The sequence below is a fragment of the Chroicocephalus ridibundus genome, chromosome 18 (genome assembly GCF_963924245.1).
Source record: "Chroicocephalus ridibundus chromosome 18, bChrRid1.1, whole genome shotgun sequence".
Classification (NCBI taxonomy): Eukaryota; Metazoa; Chordata; class Aves; order Charadriiformes; family Laridae; genus Chroicocephalus; species Chroicocephalus ridibundus.
The window spans coordinates 6,749,492-6,774,199 of record NC_086301.1 but is presented as its reverse complement, the minus strand read 5'-3'; the positions used below and the strand labels follow the sequence as shown (position 1 = coordinate 6,774,199).

At 44.4% G+C, this 24,708-nt stretch overlaps 1 protein-coding gene across 5 annotated transcripts in view; it reads right to left on the bottom strand.

Moving 5' to 3' along the window:
• Positions 1 to 24,708, bottom strand: part of ARHGAP32 (Rho GTPase activating protein 32) — a 254,756-nt gene that overhangs the window by 120,988 nt on the left and 109,060 nt on the right. For 3 of the 5 annotated variants that reach the window (XM_063355088.1, XM_063355086.1, XM_063355089.1), the window contains exons 3-5: positions 19,265 to 19,356; positions 18,137 to 18,178; positions 17,699 to 17,783 (exon numbers count right to left, since the gene is read on the bottom strand). In XM_063355088.1, the coding sequence (XP_063211158.1) occupies positions 17,699 to 17,783; positions 18,137 to 18,178; positions 19,265 to 19,356 (219 nt within the window). The remainder of the gene's footprint in view (positions 1 to 17,698; positions 17,784 to 18,136; positions 18,179 to 19,264; positions 19,357 to 24,708) is intronic. The other 2 variants (XM_063355087.1, XM_063355090.1) reach the window with 1 other exon arrangement.

Here is a 24,708-nt window from a genome sequence, read left to right as displayed (position 1 = left end):
TTACAGCTATGTAAGATATATATACTTTTTATCTTCCCGCATATGGCATTTCATAAAACTGCTGACTTTCAAGGAAAGTGCATTAAAATCACTGAGTTAGTTATGACTGCCTTTTCTTCTCAGAGCTCCAAAATCCATTAAATTCTGTGGGAGGTCAGTGACAGTTGTAGTCACAGTCTACTTTTCCGTTTGCTGGAAACAAGCATATTATTCCTTGGAGAGAACTGAAAATTGATACAGTCCTGTCATTCCAGGCTAATAGTCTCTTACTCACTTTTTCTGTTTTCTCCCCCACTAAATCAATATTAACTTTTTTCCCCACACTGATAAGAATCAAAGCCACTGGAAAAAACGCCTTATCTACCTGAAATATCAGCAGGAGTTGCAGGAGAGGAGAAAGAACAACCAAAAAAGACCCCAAAATAATAACTTTGATGGAGGGAAGAGTATTGTGGCAATAAGAAGCTTAATTTTTGTAAGGAAGTCATTGATCCTGTCTCACTGCCACATTTTCTAAGCACCTTTTCTTACACAGAGCGGAGATAGGTTTATGCTATGATTTCTCACCTTCAAGTCATCCAAAGAGAAGTATTTGTGTTATTTTTAATGCACAGGCCAAATCAAGAACTGTGCTGAGCTGAGTAACATTTCTTATTTTGCATTTATAGAGCACCAGCAACAAGGAACCAAGCTCCAAGGAGCAAAGGCCGTAAACAAAACGTGATAATGCACACAAGGGTAAAACAAACATACCCTGAAGAGCCTAGAAGGTCTGGCTGTACCATATTTGGAGGTGCAGGACACGAATAAATCTGAAATCTCATTAGGAACTGTATCCCCTGGCTCCTCTGTAAGCAGTTCTGTTGGCATGCAGCCTTGTAAGATGCGGGACCCGTTGCTCAGCAAGGAAGGGATGTTGGAGGAAGGAAAACCAACATTCATGAAACTGCAAGACAACGCTATCCATGGGTCATACACAATCTCCTCCCAGCATCCTCCTTTCCACAGACTTGTCTGTCCAGGAATTCCATGGGCTCAGGAGAGTATTTCAGCTTATCCTGATGTGTTTCTGAAGTTTGAATCAGTCATTGTTACCTTCCAGGCGCACTGCAAAACCTGGCCTTTACTCTACGGTCCCCATTTTTACCTCTCTGTCACCAAGTACCTCTGCTGGGAGGACAGGCTGAGAGAGCTGGGGGGGTTCAGCCTGGAGAAGAGAAGGCTCCGGGGAGACCTTCCAGCCCCTTCCAGGCCCTCAAGGGGCTCCAGGAAAGCTGGGGAGGGACTCTGGAGCAGGGAGGGGAGCCATGGGACGAGGGGGAACAGCTTTAAACTGAAAAAGGGGAGATTTCAATGAGATACTGGGAAGAAATTCTTTGCTGTGAGGGCGGTGAGCCCCTGGCCCAGGTTGCCCAGAGAAGCTGTGGCTGCCCCATCCCTGGAGGGGTTCAAGGCCAGGTTGGACGGGGCTTGGAGCAACCTGGGCTGGTGGGAGGTGTCCCTGCCTGGGGCAGGGGGTGGAACAAGATGATTCTTAAGGTCCTTTCCCATACAAACCATTCTATGATTCTCTGAAGTATAGAGGGATCCATATTCTTCAAGTCACTGGCGGCAGGTACACAGTCCCCTTCTAGACTCAGATGAAAAGAGCCAGATCAACAAGATGACAAAGTCTACCTTTGCAAATGATAAAGTCGACCCTATAAATGAGAATAAATAATGCTGACCCAATCTGCACGTACATACTTCCATGGCAAGTCTGGTCTGCAGGGTCTTCAAAAGCCTTATACAACAAAAATGAATGAACCTGTCAGCATTCAGTAGATAAGCAGCCACCATTAAAACTTTTTAAAAAGCTTCAGAAACAGACTGTAAGCAAAAGCAAACACGAAAGCAAATCACATCTTTCTGAGCAAGAATTTGCAGGACGAGGCTCAAAACAGAAAGCAGCGAGGGGGGGGGAAAATCAGCGTTACTACAACCACAACTGAGAACTCCTTCCCCAGGAAAAGCATTATTTATTATCTGGCTAAATACCAACTTCTCTTGCTGACAAGAGGAGCAGCAAATGAAGGCAAATAATCTCCCCTTCGTTGGCAGGAGGAAGTGATAAAAGCTGAGGGGAACCTTGCTCCATTTCCTCCCATGACCCCACAAGTGGGAAAGATCAACAACTACTCATCTTTACCAATCAGGCTGTGTGAAACCCGGCGCTTCTGGCGTTCGGCCATGCCTACAGCCCCCAGTTTTACAGAAAGGTTAGTCCGTGACTGAACTGACCGCTGAATACATTTTAATATAATACAGGCACAGGCCAGAGCTATACGGCCTTCAGCTACTTGCTGATTTCTTTGCCAAACTGAGCTGGGGGGGAAGGTGCGAGCACAGTTTTGCACACCCCCGGGTGCGTGCATGCGTGTGGGAAAGAACGTTTTAAGATTTCACATCTCAAAGTCCCCTGCCTTATTTTTTTAAACAAAGAAAATGAAAGTGCGTGTTCCACAGCTGGGTTCGAAGGCACAGTGCAAAACTGACATGTGTTTTATATCACCACTTGCATTTTTATACAAAAACTTGAGCAAGTGCTAAAGCACGGAATAGACTAGATGGAAGCATTTCCCCTCAACTACTCCCTTCTGAGAAAAGGGGGCTGGAAAATGAGCAAAGAGGTATATGGTCAAACCTATTTTCTAAAAAGAAAAGTTTTTCCAGGAGTCAAAACAAAAACTTCCCCCCCTCAGCCAAATGCTGCATCAAAACTTCAGCCAGACGAACAATACCTGGCTTTAACAGGAAAACTCCAAGGGGATATCACAAAGCTTGTATTTATGGCATCTCTCCTGCTCTTCATGTGCACAAACACACGCGCACACATGGTTCTTGTCTTCTGCTGCTCACATACCTGTCCTGTCTCCTTACAGCCTCAGCCAGTGTCTTCTTGGAGTACTGTGTCCAGCTCTGGAGTCCCCAACAGCAGAAGGACACGGAGCTGTTGGAGCGGGGCCAGAGGAGGCCCCGGAGATGCTGGGAGGGCTGGAGCCCCTCTGCTGGGAGGACAGGCTGAGAGAGCTGGGGGGGTTCAGCCTGGAGAAGAGAAGGCTCCGGGGAGACCTTCCAGCCCCTTCCAGGCCCTCAAGGGGCTCCAGGAAAGCTGGGGAGGGACTCTGGAGCGGGGAGGGGAGCCATGGGATGAGGGGGAATGGTTTTACACTGAAAGAGGGGAAATTGAGATGAGATCTGGGGAAGAAATCGTTTGCTGTGAGGGCGGTGAGCCCCTGGCCCAGGTTGCCCAGAGAAGCTGTGGCTGCCCCATCCCTGGAGGGGTTCAAGGCCAGGTTGGCCGGGGCTTGGAGCAACCTGGGCTGGTGGGAGGTGTCCCTGCCCAGGGCAGGGGGGTGGCAGGAGATGATCTTTAAGGTCCCTTCCAACCCAAACCATTCTGTGATTCTATGAGTCCCACCCTGTGATTCACCATCGAGGATGCTGGGGGACAGTGCTCTGCCCTGTACAACTTCTGCAGTATCGCCTTTTTCCTTTGAAGAAAGGGGTGTCCCAGAGGATCTGCAGGCTTTAGGCAACACACAGCTCACACTAGCATACAGAATTCAAAACACAGCTGACAAGTAACTACACAGTCGTAACAGGTCAAAGGCCTACGTATTTTCTACATATTGAAAAAAAAGTGACTATACGCTGCACGTGCTCACCTTCTCTGAAAAGTAAATATTGCCCAAATTCAAGAGAAACATTTATACTAGTTGCAGAAGGAGCATAAATCAGTTAAGACAAGGCACTGTAAAAGCCCTCCCTCCCACACACTGTGGTTTTCTATGAGATTTTACATTATGCTATAATCATACAGCTACATGACAATTAGACCTTGTGTAGGAAGGCCTGAGTGTATTTATGGTGAAAACATTCAATGACATTTACAGGAGTTAAATGATTTGATGAAATTATCCTCAACCCATTAAGGAAGTTTTCCAGAATACAACCGTGTGGTTACTCTCACGCTCATTAGCACATGGACAGCAATTATGATAATGCTGTGTAATAACTGGGGATGGGGGTGCTGAAGAGGAGGAAGACAAAGGACAGAGCCAAGGCCCATTTCTGCCACATCCTGGTAAACCCCCAGGATCTATCAATTCTGAGAGTGAAAACAGGATTAATATCTTTTTCATTAGTATTAACATTCTCCCAACCAGAACAGAGACGCTAAAACCTTGAGAGTTACGTACTGATACGTAGATACCATTGTTCCAGCAACACACCCCAAAATCCTAAAATGAGCGGGTTGGTTTTAGTTTTACCTCAACCAAATTAACGAGGAAAATCTCTAAGAGACAGCAAATTAGACGTTTCACCTGAGGTCTCCATAACCTCCATTCAGAAATTGCCGAATGGTTGATATATAAGGTTCCAGCCTCATTAATTCTGGTGAAAGGCACCGCTCAGCAAACACAAAGCTGCTATAATGCAGCCATTAAGAATGGAATAGTTGACACCACTGTCACCAATTTTCAGTTCTGAAAATAAATTAGCTGGAGAAAAAGACTGAAATAATCATGTTGAAAACCTTAAGTCCTAAGCAATCATGTGAGAAACTCATTTCTTTAAACAAACAAGTTTCTTCACTCTCGTTGAGAAAGGCTCAAAGACACGTGTACACTTAAAGTCTCGCGCAGGAAAATCCCTGATGAAAAGTGAAACTTATTTTGAAATTCCCACAATTTTTAATCTAATTCTATAAATTCAGTGCTATTGTTTCTTAAAGACATTATCTTAGAAAGACCACAGCTGTCAGTCCAGGACAATCAAACTCATTACATTGAGCTGGAAAGCATCCCATGCTCTTAAATATTAATTACAACCTTATGGCTACCAGAAACCGAAGCGAGGTGGGGTTTTTTTAGAGCTTTTCTGGGCCTTGTCAGTCACAAGATGCTAAAGATGGATTCCTGCTCAATTTTGACTAGAAATGGAGCTCTTAGTTCACTAAATATGTAAATGTGTTGCAAACTCGGACACAGAATGGCCAACTGGAGCTCATGAAAGCGTATTTCCAGAATGCAAATACACACAGGAACTACCCCATTTCTTGCCGGCCACAGATCATTCGTGTCATGTGGTAAATGCAGTATATTGTGTACATTTCCAAAATCCCAGAGGAGAGAGAAAAATGCTTTCGCAAATAAAAGAATGCAGCTTCCGTATGTTGACTCAATGAAGGGCAGCAAGAACAGTAACGCGAATTGCCTTAAATTCATGGAGTTAAAGAAATTATCCTGGAAAAGCTTAATAAATACGATTACTTCATTTTTGCGAAAAAGTTCATAAATCATACCTTGTTTTTTTGATCCACGTTATCAAAATCTTAATTTGTGTCTCCGGAGTACGGGCTTCAATAGTTAAAAATACAGGCAAACTGCATAAAGGCTCACAGACAGATTTGAAACTCCCTATTTTTAATTTAGAAAACTGTGCCTAAGGTGCCAGAGGCAGAAGATAAAATAGTAGAGATCTGCAAAGAAAATTTTAACCTTTACATTTCCCAGGTGACAGTTTCAGGAAGGCGGGTTTTCAACAACTCAGGTGACACTGGAAACAGGTCTACGCCCTGCGGACTCTAACTGAGAACGTCGCATTGGAATTGCGGAGTTGAGCTTCTACTTTTGCATTTAAGCATTTAATTGCACTCTATGTAAAATAAAAGGTTTGGTATAACCCTGCCACTGTATAACAGATTCTTTGGAAGCTCCTAAGACACTTGTTCCTTTGACACACTTGTTCTCTATGGAGAGGCCTAAACCTGCAGCGCCATTTTCTGCAGATTCCAGGGAAAACGGGCCCTGAACTTCAACTAGAAAATTCAAGGCAGAGTTTTCTAAATTCCCGAGGTTTAAAACCCAACAGGAGGAAAAGAGCAACAGCACAAACCCAGCTGCTGCAGCACCCCTGCGGCCACCCGCGGGACTGACACCGCTGTCACAGCAATGGTATGGCTCAGTTCCTCTCTGGGCAGGTGAAAGGCTGCTCATTAATTAACTCAAGCTAAACAGCCAGGTCCTGGAGTCTCGAGGCAAGCAATTAGTGGTTACAATGACAAACTGGGGCCGGGACACAGGGAAGCACTGCTGTACACCACAGCAAAATGCAGGACACTTCCGGAAGAGGCCCCCAAGCAGCTCCATGTTGTGGACAAATGAAAAATTTAAATTCTTATTTTGCTTTCTTATACTGGTATTTCAATTGAGTTTTTTACTAATCACTCACTAGTTTCCAAAAGAAAACGAGTCTGTGTAGAATAAACGTTCCTCCACAGCAAGCGCCGAGGCAGTGACTGTCTAATGAGCGCACGGGAGGTGTGAAACGCTGCAGCCCCTTCCATAACTCAGCCTGTCTTCAGCCATCGGAACGAGCTCCTTTCAGTGTGAACGCCCGTCTGTTTGTGGGACTCGGGAATATCCACACACAGCGCAGGAACCCCACAGCAGCAGCTGTGTGAAACCCGCGCCGCAGTCCCGACTCTTCTTAATTCAAGGGCATGCTCTGGCAGCAATGAGATTTAGTATTATATGGTTTGTTTTACAGTGGCTCTTTTATCCTTCGTCTGATCACAGCAACCTGCTGTAGCCCTAACAGAAAAGATAATACAACATTCACGTCCTAACTGCTTTTCAATGGGAAAATAAAAAATTCATCTATATGGTACACAACAAAGAATTATAAGAGCATGTGGATAGTTTGCTCTTAGAAATCCAAGTCTTCCCTCTCTCCTTGTTTATCTTAAAATTATAATAGAAAATTCGAACATTATTTTCTGTCTTGTCTCTAAGAGAGTCAATGAATGGCTCAAATTCTTCATTTTTATGATATTAGATAGGTAGGAAAAGTTAAAGCCAGCTGCAAGGGGAAAGCAGCGCTCCAGGACAAAAGCTCCACGGTGCCCTGTGATTCAGCATCAAGCCCAGCCAGCTCTATAAAGATCTTCTGCTTACTTTGAACCCCACTTAGTTTAAAGTAGCTGGAAAGTGAGGGATATAGGGAGGCTTAAAAGAGTTCAAAGAAATGCAGGGACCATGTACCAGGGGAAATAAAAACCACCACAGCTTGTCTGGGGTGTGTTCAAAGTGCACATCACAGCTCTAGTGTTACCGCTAAAACGCATGAATAATTCAAAGTGCATGCGCTAGCCTAAAAGCTTGCTTCTCCAAAAAGAGTTTCCAAACTCAATCTAGCTTTTATTTAGCTTTAAAACAAATGGCAAAGCCTGACATTAAATCAAACCTTGAGCCACAAGAGAGGGTGCATGGAAGGGCTCTGACTCGGGCTCTGATGCTCCTGAGCCCTCACATCGTCACTACGCCCGAAGGATCCTGCGTCTCCCGCCCTGAGCAAGGCAGCAGCACACTGGCCTGGGATGACATTCCCTTTCTTCCATGAGAATCCTTTTGTCCCCAAGGCTCCAGCTCCCAGCAGGTTCCCTGCCCGCTTCAGGATTGCTTCCCCCAGCATTACTGCAGGCCTTCGCAGATAAAGAAATGTTAAATTTACCAGCATTTCCGATTAAATTCCTGGACTCACACTGTAAAAATAACAGAAGCTGTCCTGGTTTTCTGGAACTATTTCAAGCTGGTAACTGGGAACTTGGTCCAAAACCAGTTATTTTAAAGCCTGAATGTTATGAAATGTCATACTTGCAATAAATAAGGTTAACACTCAAGCACCATAAAGGTCAATTCTACAGCTGCACTGGATTTCAAGGTAACTTAGAAGAATTTTTGTTAGTATCTGAACATAAATTGGCAGGACCAGACAATACCACCTACCCCAAAAGTGAGATTTTTCTAATAGCTGATTTGTTTTCTAACCGTATTTATAAGCTTCACCAGTCTTCCAATAGAACAGAATTAATTGCAAGGCAGGTTCATGGATCCTGAACATACATAAAGTATATGGCACCATGTATTTTTATTTCCAACATGTTATAATACTGGATTTGTGGGTATCTATTAAGCAACAGTCTTCCCTCTAAATTATTACTGACAGAATTCTGAGCGTGATGGTGCCAAAAGCTCGCTCTGTTCTTGGAGGTGTCACACCTCTGACTGCAACTCACAACCAACCCCTGATCGTCCAGAAAAACATTTGATGGGGCTTTAAACCTATGCATGCAAACCTAAACAAACTTCTCCTCCTTCTGGGAAATAAAATATTTGATAGAAAGAAGTTTAGGACGGTGGTAGGGGAGGTCTTGCCCCTCAAAAATATGTCCCAGAGCAAGTAATTGAGTTTTTATTAATGTTTCATTCATACGGTAGAGGGATGGAAAGAAGGACTGCTGAGTAGAAACAAAGTTTGTTCAGTTAGTTTCAAGAGAAATAAAAGAAGTTATTTCTTCTTTTATAAGAAATATACCCTATATAAAAGGAGAGGGTGTCTTGAGAGGGTTTTATATACACCCTATATAAAAGGAGAGGGTGTCTCGACGAGGCAGTGAGAGCATCACATGCTTCTTCATGTAAATATTTTATTTTTAAAAACCACAACCATAGGTAAACATGCCATATAATGGAAATCTTCAACTCTAAACTGCTTTACCAGGAAAACAGCAACCTGAATTTGCAGGTTCTGTGGACAAAATGGCCAGAAATGAAGAGTCAGAGGAAATAAGCAATTGATATCTTTGGAATGCTCAGTGGAGATCAAAGAGCTCATTGGTACGGCCGCCCAGGGGAGCCAAAGGTCGGAGCTTTGCCTGCAGGACATGGAAGCAGAAGCCTCCTTCTTCTGCTCACACACCACGGCAAGGGCTAAAATAACAAAGCCATCAAAGTCGACAAACATGTTCAAACGCCTCCTGGACATTGTAAGAGTACGTGTGGGGGAAACTATGTGCCTGGGTCTATGCCTCCCCTTTTAAACTGAAAATCTGTCTGAATCCAGACCCTTGGGAAAGTTTGGGTTCACAGGAAACCTTCTGCGCAAACCTCTCTGCTGCAAGTAAAACAAACAACAAAACTTGGGCCTCAGCTCAGCACATCTGGAAACATCCTCTCTGATACACGAGCAGCTACACACACTGCAGTAAGGATCCTCTCAGTACAGCAAGCATTTTCACGTGTAATATCTAAATACCATTAGTTCAAGTGCTTTCCCCTGCAGTTTCTTGCCTTGCAGGGTAGATTATCAGGGTATGTGATAGATGGCAGGCTGAGAGAGCTGGGGGGGTTCAGCCTGGAGAAGAGAAGGCTCCGGGGAGACCTTCCAGCCCCTTCCAGTCCCTAGAGGGGCTCCAGGAAAGCTGGGCAGGGACTCTGGAGCGGGGACGGGAGCCATGGGACGAGGGGGAAGGGTTTTGCACTGGAGGAAGGGAGACTGAGATGGGATATTGGGAAGAAATTCTTTGCTGTGAGGGGGGTGAGCCCCTGGCCCAGGTTGCCCAGAGAAGCTGTGGCTGCCCCATCCCTGGAGGGGTTCAAGGCCAGGTTGGCCGGGGCTTGGAGCAACCTGGGCTGGTGGGAGGTGTCCCTGCCCAGGGCAGGGGGTGGAACGAGATGATCTTTAAGGTCCTTTCCAACTCAAACCATTCCATGATCCTATGATAGTACGAGTGCAATTACAAGCTTTTTCCTGAGCACTCAAAGACAACTCTTCCCTGATTTTATAACGGGAGAACAACACTGAGTTCATCACACCATGTGCCCTTGTGGGAGATTATACTATTGAGCAAAGCAGTTGGGAAAGCAGCGTTGATATTCAAAGACTGGAAACTACCTGGAAACTGGATCACGCAACCATCACAAGCGACCGGTCTCCGCCGGGCTGCAGGATGCAGAGCGTACTGGGCAACACAGATGGAGCACATCTGGTCTGCTCAAACCCAGACGCCTTAACCAGCAAGAGATCTCAAAGCCAAGACAGTCAGGAATACAAATTTTGCGAGATCAGGTTATGTCCTATCGCTATTCCTTCACCAGGAAATGAATGAAAACATTTATAACTACAGGACAAAGGTACACACACAGCACTGGAAAGCTCAGCTGATGAATGAACAGTTTAAAAATCTGTAGCATAACTTGCTCCCCCTGAGCTGCCAACTCTGTCATCAAACCTCAAAATTCTGGCACATAAGCACAAACTAAACAAACTACCCTTTTTGTAGGGAGGTACAGTAAACACAAAATGTAAATGTTCCCAGCGCTGTTTGCTTTAACAGCTAATACATCCACCGGTGTGACAAACCTCCACCGGAGAATAAAAACACACTCCTGCTTCTGTAAATCTCAGGGATCGTATCAACATGAAGTTTGCTAGTTATTAAACTCACACCAGCTTGGCACACTTGCAGATCTCTGGGTACAATATTATGCTGCATTTTAACACCATTCCTGTTAACAGTACGGCTTACTACATACAAAAACATAAGGGTTTTAATCCTCTTTCAAAGTATGAAGCACTAGTGAAATAGGGATTATTTTCCTGGAGCCCACGGATTCTTTTCAAAATTTTAATATATTTTAATTATACATATAATACATCTTTCTGGTTTTTTTCAGGTCATTAAACCTCAGGGAAGAAAAATTTTCCAACACAACTCTGTTCCAGTTACTAATTAAAACAATTTTTTTACATTTCTGTGACACGCTGCTAAAGATGATTTACGGTGGTGGCAACCAGCAGGAGGTCAATGCCAAAGTTAGCAGCTGGGCTTATTACAGTCACTTTTAAGATTTATTCGTGCCATCAAATAGCCACTATGCACCAATAAAGACTAAAAATCCACAAACAAGCTTGCTATATTTTCAGTGTGAAATGCAGGGGATGACATAAATAAGCTGGATTCCGGCAGGAGGTCAATGTTTTCAAAGTCCCCAGTTGCAAAGAGGAGCCAAGTAGGCACAGATTTCCCTGAAACCATTTTGGCCCAAAAGAGAAGATCCCTAGCTCAAGATGGTCAAGTCTGAGAAAATGCTCATCCAACTTTGCACAGTGACCTCTCTCATACTAATAAGGGAAAGAAGAAACATGGAAAGCGACAGGGAATACTCAAAATCCTTCCATAAACAGAGCATCCTGGATTGGGCATTTTGTCCCAGGCACGGAAGCCCCGCGCTGGGACTGTTCTCCCATGCCATGCACAGAGCGGAGAAACTCACGGAAACATCCAAAGGCAAAAGGAGAAGAAAAAAAAAAGCAGCAATACCTGTTCAACTGAATCAACGGGTAAAATCTCATTTGCTATTAACCATTATTTGTGAGTTATAGTCTACCCTTCAATTTATACACCTAGATGATCAGCTTAAAATACAGACAGACATGGAACTAGACGGAGCTAATCTAGATAAACACTAACAGAAAAACCCTTTCCTCCCTATGACAGGCAATTCAATAGCCAGCCAGTTGAGTAATGGCAGGCAAACTGCCTTTTACTTTATAAAAAAAGATAAACACATTTATAAATTATTGATTCTGGTAACTGTTAGTCAAGGGGAAGAAGACGAGAACAAAGCCTATAACATGCTTTAAGAACGATTTAGCAGCTAAAGCCACAGGGAACACCAGCAATTCCCCCTTTTCTCTTGGAGGATCGCAAACTCCTTCAGCAAAGCGATGGCAGAGGAAGGACCAGCTCAGCCTTGAAATGATACCCTGCAATTTTTTGAATAGGTTTTAAGAACTGGTAGACAATTTACATGAATCCTGCCCATTAAAGCTGGCTCACTGATAAGGCTGTTCGCTTTCTCAACAGCAACCTCCAACTGTAAAACAAGTAGTCAATAAACCGTAAAACAGCAATAGTGAAGTTTCACGTAGAGATACCCTCCACACTTGATGTTACCCTTCCACTATAAAGCCCGTGCTGGAGTTCTCCCCATTTCACTGGAAGAAACCCAAAAGCAAGCTGGAATTTCACAGGTGTGATCTTGTTCCAAGGAAGAATTTTTCTGAGGAGTCGGTGGCAAGTTGGACGCAAGATCAGGAAACAGAAGAATCCAAAAACTAAGGTGAACTTACTCGCATATTTTCCTGACTTTTTTGGCATTGAGAAGCTTGGCCTGGAGACTCCAAATTTGAAAAATCTGTTGAACTTGGCAGGAGACTGCGCCAATTTTCAGGGAGTTGCAGCTGGAATTGTTAATAGAAGCCGTTTCCACCTACGTTATGAACATAGTTGTTTCTATATACCCATGTCCTTAAAGCAGCCCTTGCAACATCTCCCCTACCACTTCAGAAGGCAATTGTAAAGAAACCAGAGGGAAAAGACCACACGGGGAATAGGAGGGGTCTTGATCTAAACAAGAGGAACATAATTTATCAGAACACGTCAAAGGCATTTTGGGGGAAGATTAACAGCATCCAGAGATGAAAGGTTAAAAAGGAGCACCGCTCGGTATGCAACGTGGGTATACATGTTATAACCCCTCATATATTCATAAAGACAAAGCAAAACCCAGCAAAATTGTCTTTCAGAGCACCAATACACAGCCAAATTCAGGCCAGTTTTTGTGATTTTACTATGTATTTACATCTCGTAAAAAGGACTGGGGCAAAGGGACTGCTGTTTCATGTTTCACTTTTTAAAATAAATATTTTTTTTTTCTTTTTAAACACTTTGCAAATGAGTGGAATAAATGAAGACATTACAGCCCGTAGCTGCTCATGGCTGCCAAGATACTGAAAATTATCATGCACGCAGAAGAGCTGGGGGAAGGAACAAGCCCTCCTACACTGGAGGCAGTGAGCAGGCTTCCTTTAAAATCACCGATGGAAGATTTGAGCCGAGGTGTCCAACTTCTCCCGCACACAGATAAGGGAGCACTCCTCCACTCCTGCTGTTTCCAGCCCGTCTATGTGGAGGGCTGCTTTTAGCTGGGTCAGAAACGTCGTAAACTACCCTACTTAACTCCAGAGGAGGGCATTGGGGCAGGCTTTCCCATTTTTGTTTCCTTTGCAATCCATCTCAGGACAAAATTTTACTGTATGATTAACACAGACACCTGTGTGGCCCCTCCGCACCCCCTTCCCCGGAGTGTTATTAAATAAAAAGGCAAACCAAAAGAAGATGGCCCCGAAAAATATCTTCTCTGACAAAAGGCAGAAGAAGAACTGAACTGCTCTTTGCAACACTTCTAACTCTTCAAACACAAGAGAGAAATGCAATTCCAGGGGCAAACCACAGGCACCACTGAAAGCAGGCAGCCCATCGCCTTGGCTGGAAGGCTGCAGCCCGCCAAGGGCATTCGCGGAGCAAACAACGCTGCGAGTTCCTAACAGGAATTCCTGGCAGCTGATGCCTCCGCAGGCGGAAATGATTCTGGTTCAAATACTTCCTTTACCGCTGATAACACCCTCCTGCCACTCACAATGCCAAGGCTTAACAGATAAGGAGAGGATCTTCCATGCACCGGAATCCAACCCTGTTCCGACCGGGGTTTATTTTTAGAAGGCAGCTACACGAATGCAAACATGGAGAGACAGACCCTGCTGTTTGAAGGGGTAAAGCTCTGTGAAATGCAAGATTGCTGAAGTGATAGGGATGTGCGTTACAGCACGGTCTCTCCTCTAGCAATGGGGTTGTCAGGGAGCAAAGAATATTATCTGGGAAACACAGAGCTGATCAGCTCTCCATATTCCATTACTAAAACCTACTCGGCTAAAGATAATGTCTTAATTCTTTCAAGTGAAGAACAAAGTCTTTATTTCTGGCAGGAAGTAAAGATATTTACAGAATACCTGATCACTATTTCTCCTGTTTATATGAATGGCACACAGCACTAAGTAAAATGACATTTGCACCATTGCAGGGCGGGAATTATTCTCCTTTGAGCGACTCAGCGACACAGGGGGGGGCTGTTGAAATAGTTCCATTCCTATGTATTAACGAGCCCTAAAGCTCCCTAAAAGACAGGGAGACTATGTGACATGACTGCTGTGCTGAGACACTCCATTTACACGTGGAGAGCTCTACAGCGAGAACACAAAACCAGGGACACACAATCACCTTAGCAGGGGCTGAGCACCATGCTCGGGCAGCGAACTTCAACTCCCCCGGGCCTCTGGCCGATGCCGCGCTGTTTGGTGTGTGCACACCAGCTCTGGCCGTGTTAATGCCGCTGTCTGCAATGCCCCGCACCGGGCTGCAACACCTCCAGCCTCTGAGAAGGAAGCTTTCCAACTAGCAGGCCCTGAAATGATGCTTAAGTTTAATATACTGCCTTAGGAACTGATTGTGAACTTATTTTATGTTACATTGGAATGGCTTAGGCCCTTCTGAAGTTAGATGCACAGCGAGGTCTTCTGCCTTAATATACCTGGAAGAGATGCTGAGGGCTTCCAACTCTATACTTGAGTGCTTCACTGGACACCGAGATGCCCCGTACAGAACTGTGTGTGCAATCAACCTCTGCTTTGTCGATGAATTAATTGAGTTTTGGTGCTCGAGAGAGAGGAGAGGCAGCACAAGCAGATGTTAGCCAAGAACTGTGGAAAGGCAGCAGAGCTTAGGAGAGAAGGAAGCTTGGGCTAGATGACCTTTACAGGTCTCTTCCAACAAACTATTCTACAAAGCCCACAGAACCAACCTAACCGATGCCGAGTAATCCTAATCTAGCCACAGCCTACTAACATCTCGTTTGGGAGACACAGGCCACAGCAAGGCTGAACCACAGCTCTGCTCCTGCTAACGAGGCTCCTAAACATTTATCCCATGTTAGACTAAAATAAATCTGTTATGCAGAACCTGGCTTTTCAGGGTGAAACGATAAATCAAGGATGTAGCCTTAAAAAACAGATGCAGTAATAAATGTAAGGTGTTTCAGCAAAACGCCAGTGAATTTCTGGCACTGACGCAATCTGTAAGGGCCATCCTCTAACTACAGCTTTGACACCAACTACCTTTGCCTGGGAAACCTGCAATTTCCTGCTGACGCAACCCGTGTCTCGCTGGCCAGAGGCAGATAAGGTTAAAACACATTGCTGTTAAAGCAGAAGTAGAGCAGAACCTTTCTGAAGAGAAAAAGCACCCCAAAACGCACCCAGTTCTGTTAGCACGGTGCTAGGATAAGAAGAGAACAAGTCCTTTTTTATACATTGCAGAAAGTTAATTTAAAATGATCTCATGAGGTAAAATGCCAAGATATTAATACCGATTACACCATGAAACCATATTATAAGTGACATAAACGTTACAAAACAATCTGAAATTTGGCCAGGCTGTTAATAGACAGCATTACACAATTCCTGACACAGGCAGATAATACTGCATTTTGACTATGCAAATTTTTAACAGTGAATAGATTTTGAAAGGAGTTTACACCCACTATCCCTCAGATGCAAGTTGGTAATTCGCTATTAGGTGCCAAGCTGTCATTTCCAAGTCACTTCAACCTACTGCTATTCTCTGGTCTACCTTGTAAGCACAAAGGAGCCACCCATGAATGCCACCTGATTAAAATGCATGAGCCCTAGATGAACCTATTTTTAAGTCTGTAAACTAATACTGCTGTTGTATTAATAGCTTTCATTTATTTTACCATTAATACTGGTCTTCTACTACGGAGATACTGTAATGCCCTACCCTTTTGTATTTTAGGAGAAAAGCTCTGTTCTTAAGGTATTTTTATCCATATTAAAAAAATCAGTACACCATGGGGATCTACCAGAAAGCTTGCTTAGAAAAAGGAAGGGACGAGAGGCACAGAGCTGGTAATTAGAGGCAGATTCACCATTTTAAAGCACATGTTTTGCTTTAGGTACACGAATAGTTAAGCACGTACAGTTTTTCAGAGGTCACGGTGGTGGAAACAGAGAAGTGACTCCCCCCAACACACACAGAGTCACACTTTTATGACTGTGCTGCCATTGTCCACCGTTCTCCTCCTGGCTTCCCAACCTGTGAGAGGAAACAGCTCAGGGGCCTGATGTGGCTCAACAACTTTTTCTTCCTGGGCTACATCCTTTCCCAGTTGTTTTTGAGCCGGACCACACCTCTGGTTACAGCAGTTGGTGATCTGCTAGTGCCAGGGGGCACGGACCCAGAGGACAACCGAGCAGGAGCCTGGAAAGCTGTAGGAGCAGCAATGAGACCACAGGAGCGAGTGCTAGACAGCACCGGCTCTGGCTCGTGGACGCTTCCCACCAGAACACGCTCCAGCTTTGTCACCAAAACAACAGGAAGAAAATCTGTAAAGAATGTATTCTCTGATTTTACTTCTCCCTCTCACGAACACAAAAATCTCAGTGTATCAACCCTACAAGTATGCCCTGCCAGCCTTGAAACATTCCAAGAAATGCTTAAACCCACAAAAGAATTAAATCATTTGTCTTCAAAATGCTTTAAATAGTAGTGCCATGCAAAAGTTGTAATCTCTCCCTGGCTTGCGCGTTGTCCTGAATGATGGAAAGGAAAACTCAGAGGACCACGCAACACAAAAAACCTCTGTGTGTGTATACAGAAACCTGCTCAACACCTGCTCAACATGAAACTTCTCTCCAAAACAGACAAAAAATTAGTGGTGTCAAATCAGAAAATTACCAGGAGCCTAAAAAGAGGGACGTAGCTTAGTCACACTATTCCTATACACAGAAACTGAAAATAAAGAAACACAGTTTTGCTTCTGAAGATTGAGGACCGCTGCCGTTTGCGTCAGCAGCCCATTTTCCAGAGACCTCGTTAAGAACCAAGCTCTCAGAGACCTCGTTAAGAACTGAGCTCTTTGCACTGGTGTCCTCTGAAACCCGGTATTTTGTCTAACTGGCTCTGCCTTTGTCCGTGTATGTGTGTGCACCAGTGCACAAACATCCCCTGCTCAGCAGAATGGACCTACTTAGAGCCACTAAGTGTGAACAACAGCAGGTACCAGCCCTGAATAGGACCCAAACCCCTTCTCAGTCACAATTTCAGAGACAGAAAAAAAAACAGATGCATAATTCCGCTCGCAAAACTGTCAAGTGCGGAAAGATGAAAGGCTGTAAATAATTCACTCTATATTACAGGAAATGTTTTACAAATGAAAAGGTTGTAACCTCTTTTTGGCTAGAAGGCTGGCAGATGCTGGAGGCATTCCTGCTTCTCTAAGTGCAGAACAAGATGTGCCCTGTTTATGAGAAAGTGGCAGCGCGTCTTGGTTCCCAGCCCTCCCCGGTGCTGCTCAATGAAAAATGCTTCTGCCTGTATTTCTGAGGGATGGATCACAAAGGAGCGAAGCCTGCACACTTCCAGAAACGCAACTTGGGCTGACTAGCAGTTTCATGTATTCTGATGACACAGCTACTGCAATGCACAATGCAGAGCCAGGATAACGTGAAGAGAAGGGATGAAATTGAATTATTTATATTTACATAAATACTTGCACACAATTGTTTAAAGATACACACACAAGCTAAAAATACGCATGCAGTTATTACAGCTGACTCAACAATGACTGTTTGATGCAGTCTTAAAACAGTGACATCGGTCAAATCCAGTGGAAATAAAATCAGCTCCAACCTCAAACCACATGGCTGAGGACAGATGCTGTCCCGGCACACGGAAGCAATTCCAAATAGAAACCTTATTGCTTTAACTTCTTATCACTAACCATTTTGCAACAAACTAAACAAAGCTTAGCAGAGGTCCCTCTACCGCCTCCCCCAGCAGGTTCGCTGGCAGCCAAACACAATGTTTCATGTATAAAAGAAACCTGAAACTCACCTGGATGTTGCCAAAGTCCACGTTTTCATAATGGAAATGTGCACATTCAGCCATCTTCGGGAAATGACCCTTTGTAAAGGATAACCTGAAGCACATCAAAAGCACGTCATTAGATAGATGCAAATCACTGAAACAATGCTCAGCATCAAATACAGGTACAAAATGCAGTTACTGATACAAAATAAGGACGACTTTCTCATCCTAAAGCCGAGGGAACGGAGGGGTTGCGGATGTGATGCATCAAAACAGTGGAGAAAGGAACTGAGTGAAAAGGGAAAACTAAACTGCATCCTTAAAGAATTGTGTGGCATTTCATCAACACCAAAGCCCACATCTTTAAGAAATGGTGCAGGGACAAGCCACTCTACCTTCACAAAAGCATTTTTGCAGTGCAAATAAACAGCCTTACACGAGACACATAGGAAAGGAGAACTTTACCTGTGAAAGGCATCACAGCCCATCAGTCCCGGGTTGATGTATCTGAGGGTGCAGAACAAATGCTATTTATCCTTTGCCTTTTTAAAATTCAAAAGTGAGGCATAATTATTCCCAAGTGTCTCCAGTTACAATGACGGCTGACGGGGAGATCCTCTGGCTCTGCAACATGCTCCTGCTTCTGCTGAAGCTATTATAGACTCCTATAGATATTTCTGGTGGTGAGCCAATGAGATTGTCATTATCTAGCTCTCTCTTCCCACGGGAATAGAAGTGGGAAGTGAGATGCAGCATCTGGCTGCTCAGCGCTAGAACAAAGAGCCATTTCCCTTACAGCATCAGAGCACTACAGAGAGGTGAGCTGAATGCACCCATCAATCAATATCGGGGAGTTCTGGTCCTCAAGCCAGCACTCTGAGCAAAGACGAGTCAAGTCATATTGATTACTTTTGATCCCCTTTGCGGGTTAGAGGTTTGAAACCTTAGCTGTAAGCAGAATAAGTTGGTTTACATTCTCTGGGAGAGAATGAGAGAGAGAGAGAGAGTGTCAGCCCACAGGAAAAAAAAAAATCTGGGAGATCAGAGAAGAAAAAAATACCCCTAAAAATAAAAGTGCAAAACTCGTTCAAATGAAGAAGTACAGGGCAAAATGCAAAAAAAAAAAAAAAGAAAATGAAAAGAGAAAAAATATCAAATGAAAAATATATCTAGGCCACCCACTTGTCCTGGTTTAGCTTCCCAGAGCACAGGGAGACAGGGAAAATTATCTCATTTAAACATTGCCTGGGCTTCTCTTTAGGTTTTTATATATACATGTTCTTTTTTTAAAATTAATCAGTTTCAGAAAGAAATCACAAAAATTTAAAAGTACAGTGAGATTCAACTCTAACACGCTTTGCTTCTACAGCGAGGAACAGGTGGGAGAGCCAACAAAACCTCACGCATCCCCAGTTTCAGACTACATTAGCTACAATTTACTTAGTTTCACATGGATTTCCGTTGCTCTGATGAAGGTATTATCAGAAATTGTTGCCGAACGCCCTGGCTGTATGGCAGCACAATAGCTAAAACCCAGGATACCAAAACCGGAAGCCCAGCAGAGAGAGGAAAATCAAAGAACATTGCTCTTACTTTTTCACATTCTTCACTTTCATACTTGCTGTGCTGCCGCAGGTCCGGAGCGCCAGCTCCCCTGCAATGTCAGGGATATCTGCACCTCTTGCCTGCAAAAAAAAAAAAGAAAGAAAGAAAAACAACTTAAAATTTCACTGCATGCTAGGGACTGCTGCCTGCTAAGCACTAGCCCATGTATTTTTACATATATGTGCAAACACAGCTGAAATCTCCAATGTGCTAGAAGTTGTACTTCTGCCTTTTTACCAAGGAAGACTGAACCTCAGGATTACGATCTAGTGTGTGATCAGCTCTTCCGGAACCACATTGCAGAGCCTCGCTAATTCTTAGTAATAACTGCGCGATCCAGTATTTCATTCATTCCTACTTCGGGTTTCTAAAGAGGAGATTTTCAGAGGTAGGAGTCTAAAATACATTCCTAAATCCCACACTTGGACTCCTCATTAAGTACCTGATTTTCCCAACATCTGTGCACTTCGATTCAGGCAGAGGCACTGGAGGCAGCTGGATAGCTCTTACAGTGGAAAATCGAGTTAATGACAAAGCTGCTTATATGTGGGAGGCAAGCTTTTAAAAAAAGACATTCGAAGCTATTGGTATAAGTGCATGAACATATTAAAATTCCTTAATCACTAAAATTCATCTACTTTAGTGAGGCCAGAACTCCAAACTCCCTTTTGTTCACGTGTTCTGTCATGCTTTCCCATCCTCTCCTTCCCCCAGCTGCTCTTTCATAAGCCGGGAGCTCTGCGTTCCCCATTCCCCATCACGGGGGATCTCAAACACGTGGTCCCACGCGGTTCTCTTGCCGTGCTGGCCCCAAGCTCTAGAGGAATGAGGGGCTTTAAGGGAGGCTTTTCTGAAGGGAGCAGTGATGAAACAGAAGATCAGCACAGACCTCACAGAGCAGGAGGACAAAAATATTGGTCCCCGCTGTTGGGCAGAGACAGCTCATTAGCGATGGGGGCGAGAGCAGTTGAGTGAGCTTTTTCTGCACTACAAAACATGAATAATGTCCAAAATAGTGAATGCTCAAGCAAGAGGAAAAAAGGCACTTCAGTATTCCTTCCCTTACAGGCCTGGAACAAAAAAGTATTACATAAAATCCATTTTTTAAATAACAGGAGTAAACAGACAACTTCCCTGATCCAGATCAGTGCCAACACTTCCAAGCTGGCCCACCAAAAGGTCTCTGAACAGATGATCAGTCCAAAAGCCGTTACACATAACAGAATACAGCTGTACGCAGCAGTGTGAAATACAGAAACAACCTGGTCCTTGTCCCCAAAACTTCAGACAATTACAATTCAAGCTGTCAGCCCACAGAGAGGACGCACAATGGGGGAATATTCCTTATCCCCTTCCCTGAAGCTCTCATTTTAGCTTGACATGGGTCAAATTTACATGTGCTTCACCACATCATAAAAGACCTGCAGTAAAGAAGTCGAAGTCATTCAGCATGCCTGTATTCATTAACTAATAGCAACAGCGCTAGAGGGAGTCATTCATCTCGTTCATTGTATGCAGCTACAAGTGTGTTGTCTACCCGAGGCTACTTTTATAGTCACTGGAGATAAACCAACACTTTGGGTCCCGTTCACCTACTTCAGACAACCAGATTAGCATAAAAAAATCAAGTTGGAGGCATATCTATTTCTCCCTTGACAGAGGGAACCCAGGATGACCCTGGCTCAGGGGCAGATGTACACCGTAGACAGCTGCGTTCATCCAGCCAACGGCTCTGTGGCTTACCTAGGACTGGAGTAGAGCATGTTCTCCACACCTAGACGAATTCCTGCTGTTTCCAGCACTGCCCTTGGAAGAGGGATGCTGCAGCTATTACGAGCGAGCTTCCCCATTTCAAGACAGTTGAGCCCACAAGAACCTCATAATGTTCAACAAGGCCAAGCACAAGGTCCTGCACGTGGGTCAGGGCAATCCCAAGCACAACTACAGGCTGGAGAAGAATGGATTGAGAGCAGCCCTGAGGTGTTCGGGGATAAGAACACAAACTGGCAACGTGCGCTGGCAGCCCAGAAACCCCCCGCACCCTGGGCTGCGTCCCAGCAGCGTGGGCAGCAGGGCGAGGGGGGTATTCCGCCCCTCCGCTGGTGAGACCCCACCTGGAGCACTGCATCCAGCTCCGGAGTCCTCAGCACAAGAAGGACACGGAGCTGTTGGAGCGGGGCCAGGGGAGGCCCCGGAGATGCTGGGGGGGCTGAAGCCCCTCTGCTGGGAGGACAGGCTGAGAGAGCTGGGGGGGTTCAGCCTGGAGAAGAGAAGGCTCCAGGGAGACCTTCCAGCCCCTTCCAGTCCCAAAGGGTCTCCAGGAAAGCTGGGGAGGGACTCTGGAGCAGGGAGGGTAGCCACGGGACGAGGGGGAAGGGTTTTACACTGAAAGAGGGGAGATTTGTGTTAGATATCAGGAAGAAATTAAATTCTTTGCTGTGAGGGTGGTGAGCCCCTGGCCCAGGTTGCCCAGAGAAGCTGTGGCTGCCCCATCCCTGGAGGGGTTCAAGGCCAGGTTGGCCGGGGCTTGGAGCAACCTGGGCTGGTGGGAGGTGTCCCTGCCCAGGGCAGGGGGTGGCACTGGATGAGCTTTAAGGTCGCTTCCAACTCAAACCATTCTGTGACTCTGTGAACAATACTGAATACGTTTGGAAGCCAGGACACTCGCTGCCCCAGTCGCGCCTTCCACAGCCCTGAACACAAGCAATGCTTTAAGTCCACTGTCCCACAGCTGTACAGAACACACACACCCACTCACTGAAGAAAAACAAGGACAATATTTATACCCTTAAATAAACTTATCCTTGGCTGACTGACTGTTACCCAGCACACAATCACTTTAGTATGTAATAGGAGACTTGAGAGTCTCATTGTTAATTTTAACATTAAGAGGATCACCAATTTAATAAACCTTACAGGTCTTTTACGTAAGAAAATAACTAATTACAGTAATAAATGTGCCATTCCTGTAAGCTGCTTTTAGGCAAAGCTGGATGTGCTTGCCTTAATTTTCTAAGGAACAGAATTTCTGTAGGAAGAAAAATGATTTTCCTTCTCTATCAGCAGTAGAAGCTGGTGGGATATAAAAATGGATAAACAAATCTGACAGAAAAACGTGGGCTTCAAGCCAGTTTGCAGCAGTGGGTAGAGACTACCCTGGATCTGACTCAAAGCAGCGTAGGCAAAACTCACACCTCCAGGAGACTTAAATGCCAGCATCTCTCTCTGAAAAAGTTGTATTATCCTCTTCTTCCCAGTTGAGTTATGTCCAAATCATGCTGGAAGGAGCTATCTGCCTCTCCCATTTCCAACAGCATGTATCTCCATTTAAGCAGACTACAATGAGATGCCACACAGTAATTAACTTTGGTTGCTTTTCCAATTAGATCTGAGCTCTTTGGAGTCGGCTGCAGAACAGCAATCTCTCTGAAGTCTCACAGTTGGGGAAAAAGGGCAGAGGGTGATCTTGTGCCAGCTAAAATCTTTAGTATGAGGTACTAACACCAGAAATAACTTGGTGAATAGACAGATAAGTAAAAAAGAAACTTATTGCAATTTTAGAAACCATATTACTCCAAAACAAACTGCAGCTACTTTCCATTTAAACCAAAGATACATAAAAGCACGCTTTATTCACCATGAGTTTGTACCTGTTTTGATCCAAAACCTGGCATGCAAAATGTCACCCTAGATTACCCTCCTCTCCAAATACAAACAAAACACTCCAAATGAGAGTTGTCATCTTTTGTGCTTTGTGTCACAGTAATTTAATTTTTAAAATCATTTTGAAACAGTTTAATTATTTACATCTGAAAATTAGCTAGCTAGCATCATCAGTTGCTTCTCACTTCCCTATTTTCTATGCATCGCTGTTCTGTGCAAACCTGGTAATTGCAGAGCAAATCTGTTTATGCAAATTATTTAGTCCAATTTTCACAGCTTAATGTCACTGCTGCATCAATCTGCTTTGGTCCGAAACTTGGTAAACAAATTAGGACTTGATCGAGAATGCAATCTATTGACTTTATCGGGATCCTCACTCCTCTTCCATTTCCACTGAAGGCTTTGGAGCAACGCCACCAGCCTCCCACTTATATTAGTAGCAGTTGGGACAATATTTGAGAACTTTGGTATTTGATAACTAACAGCCACATCGACTGCAAGGCAGGCAGATCCCACTAAAGCAATTTTGGGAGACCGCCTGTCTGTCTGTCCGTCCCACTCCCCGATGGACGATCAGTCCATTTGGAAATCCACAGCGCCATTTGCTCAGCGGGTATCGGGAGGACACCTGAAGCACCTACATCGCCTGCGTCGCTTGTGCAATCTTCACATGTTGCTGCTCAACTCCCTCGGGAACCTGAGAGCTCTCACAAATCAGAGTGTCTACCTTTAAGCACGCAAGTTTGAAATTTTTGGTCTTTATATTTATAGACACGATTTAGAAAACTTCAGCTTTGCGTTCTCTAGCACACAAAACCTTAGTCATAAATAATTTATATCTACCAACTCCACTGCATAATATGAAAGGATTTTCTCCTAAAAAGTCTCATTGCATTTATCAGAAAACATGTCAACCTGTCTCCCTCGCATCCAGAAATGTAACACAATCTGAAAATACACGTAAAATTGAAGAAAACAGCCCAGTGAACGCGATGTGATAAAGTTTCTGCCTTGGTATTTTCAATAGGGGAAACTATTGAACTAATGCAAAACCCAAAGTCCCCCTCCTACTACCATACACTTACGCCAGGATACACAAGAAGAGAAGAAAACATGGAATCCCATCAAGCTCCAGTAATGCCGTAACTGGTAAACTGGTTTTCCCCAACACTACTATAAAAGCCCTGAGGAGGTACCACATACAGGGAAGGAGACAATGCAAGACTTGGCAGGTCAGCACGTACAGGTCAGCAGGCTACTGAAATCAAGTGGGATTTCTGAAGGCGGAAATTTCCTCCTCTCCAAGGTTAAGACAAAGCAAGAATAACTATTAGACAGGCAGTAACATTTATGCATCTTCCTACCATCAGTCTCTCACCAAAACCAGTTTGGAGGGACCAGATTGCTCTGGATTCTTTCAGCACATGGCCTTCCTTCTAAAAATGGCTGAGCTGATGCAAAATGCTGCTTGGTTTCCATGGCAGTCTTTCCTTTACATTATCTTCATTTCCCCTCGATTTTCTTTGGGGGGGGGGGGGGAACATAACAAAACCCCCCAGAGCTTTCAAGAGCTTTCAAAAAAAAAAAAAAAAAAGCAGCCCCTCAAAAACCCAGGCTTTGAGTTTTACTTCTTCACTGAAGAACAGCAGGAAACAGAAATGTTGTTTCTGTAAAAGTCATTACCCTGTGGCGGGTAACAGTCCGCTTAACTTGAGCAAGAGAATGAACTGAAGGGGCCAGTATACCCAGTTCAAAATCTGAAGTGGGTG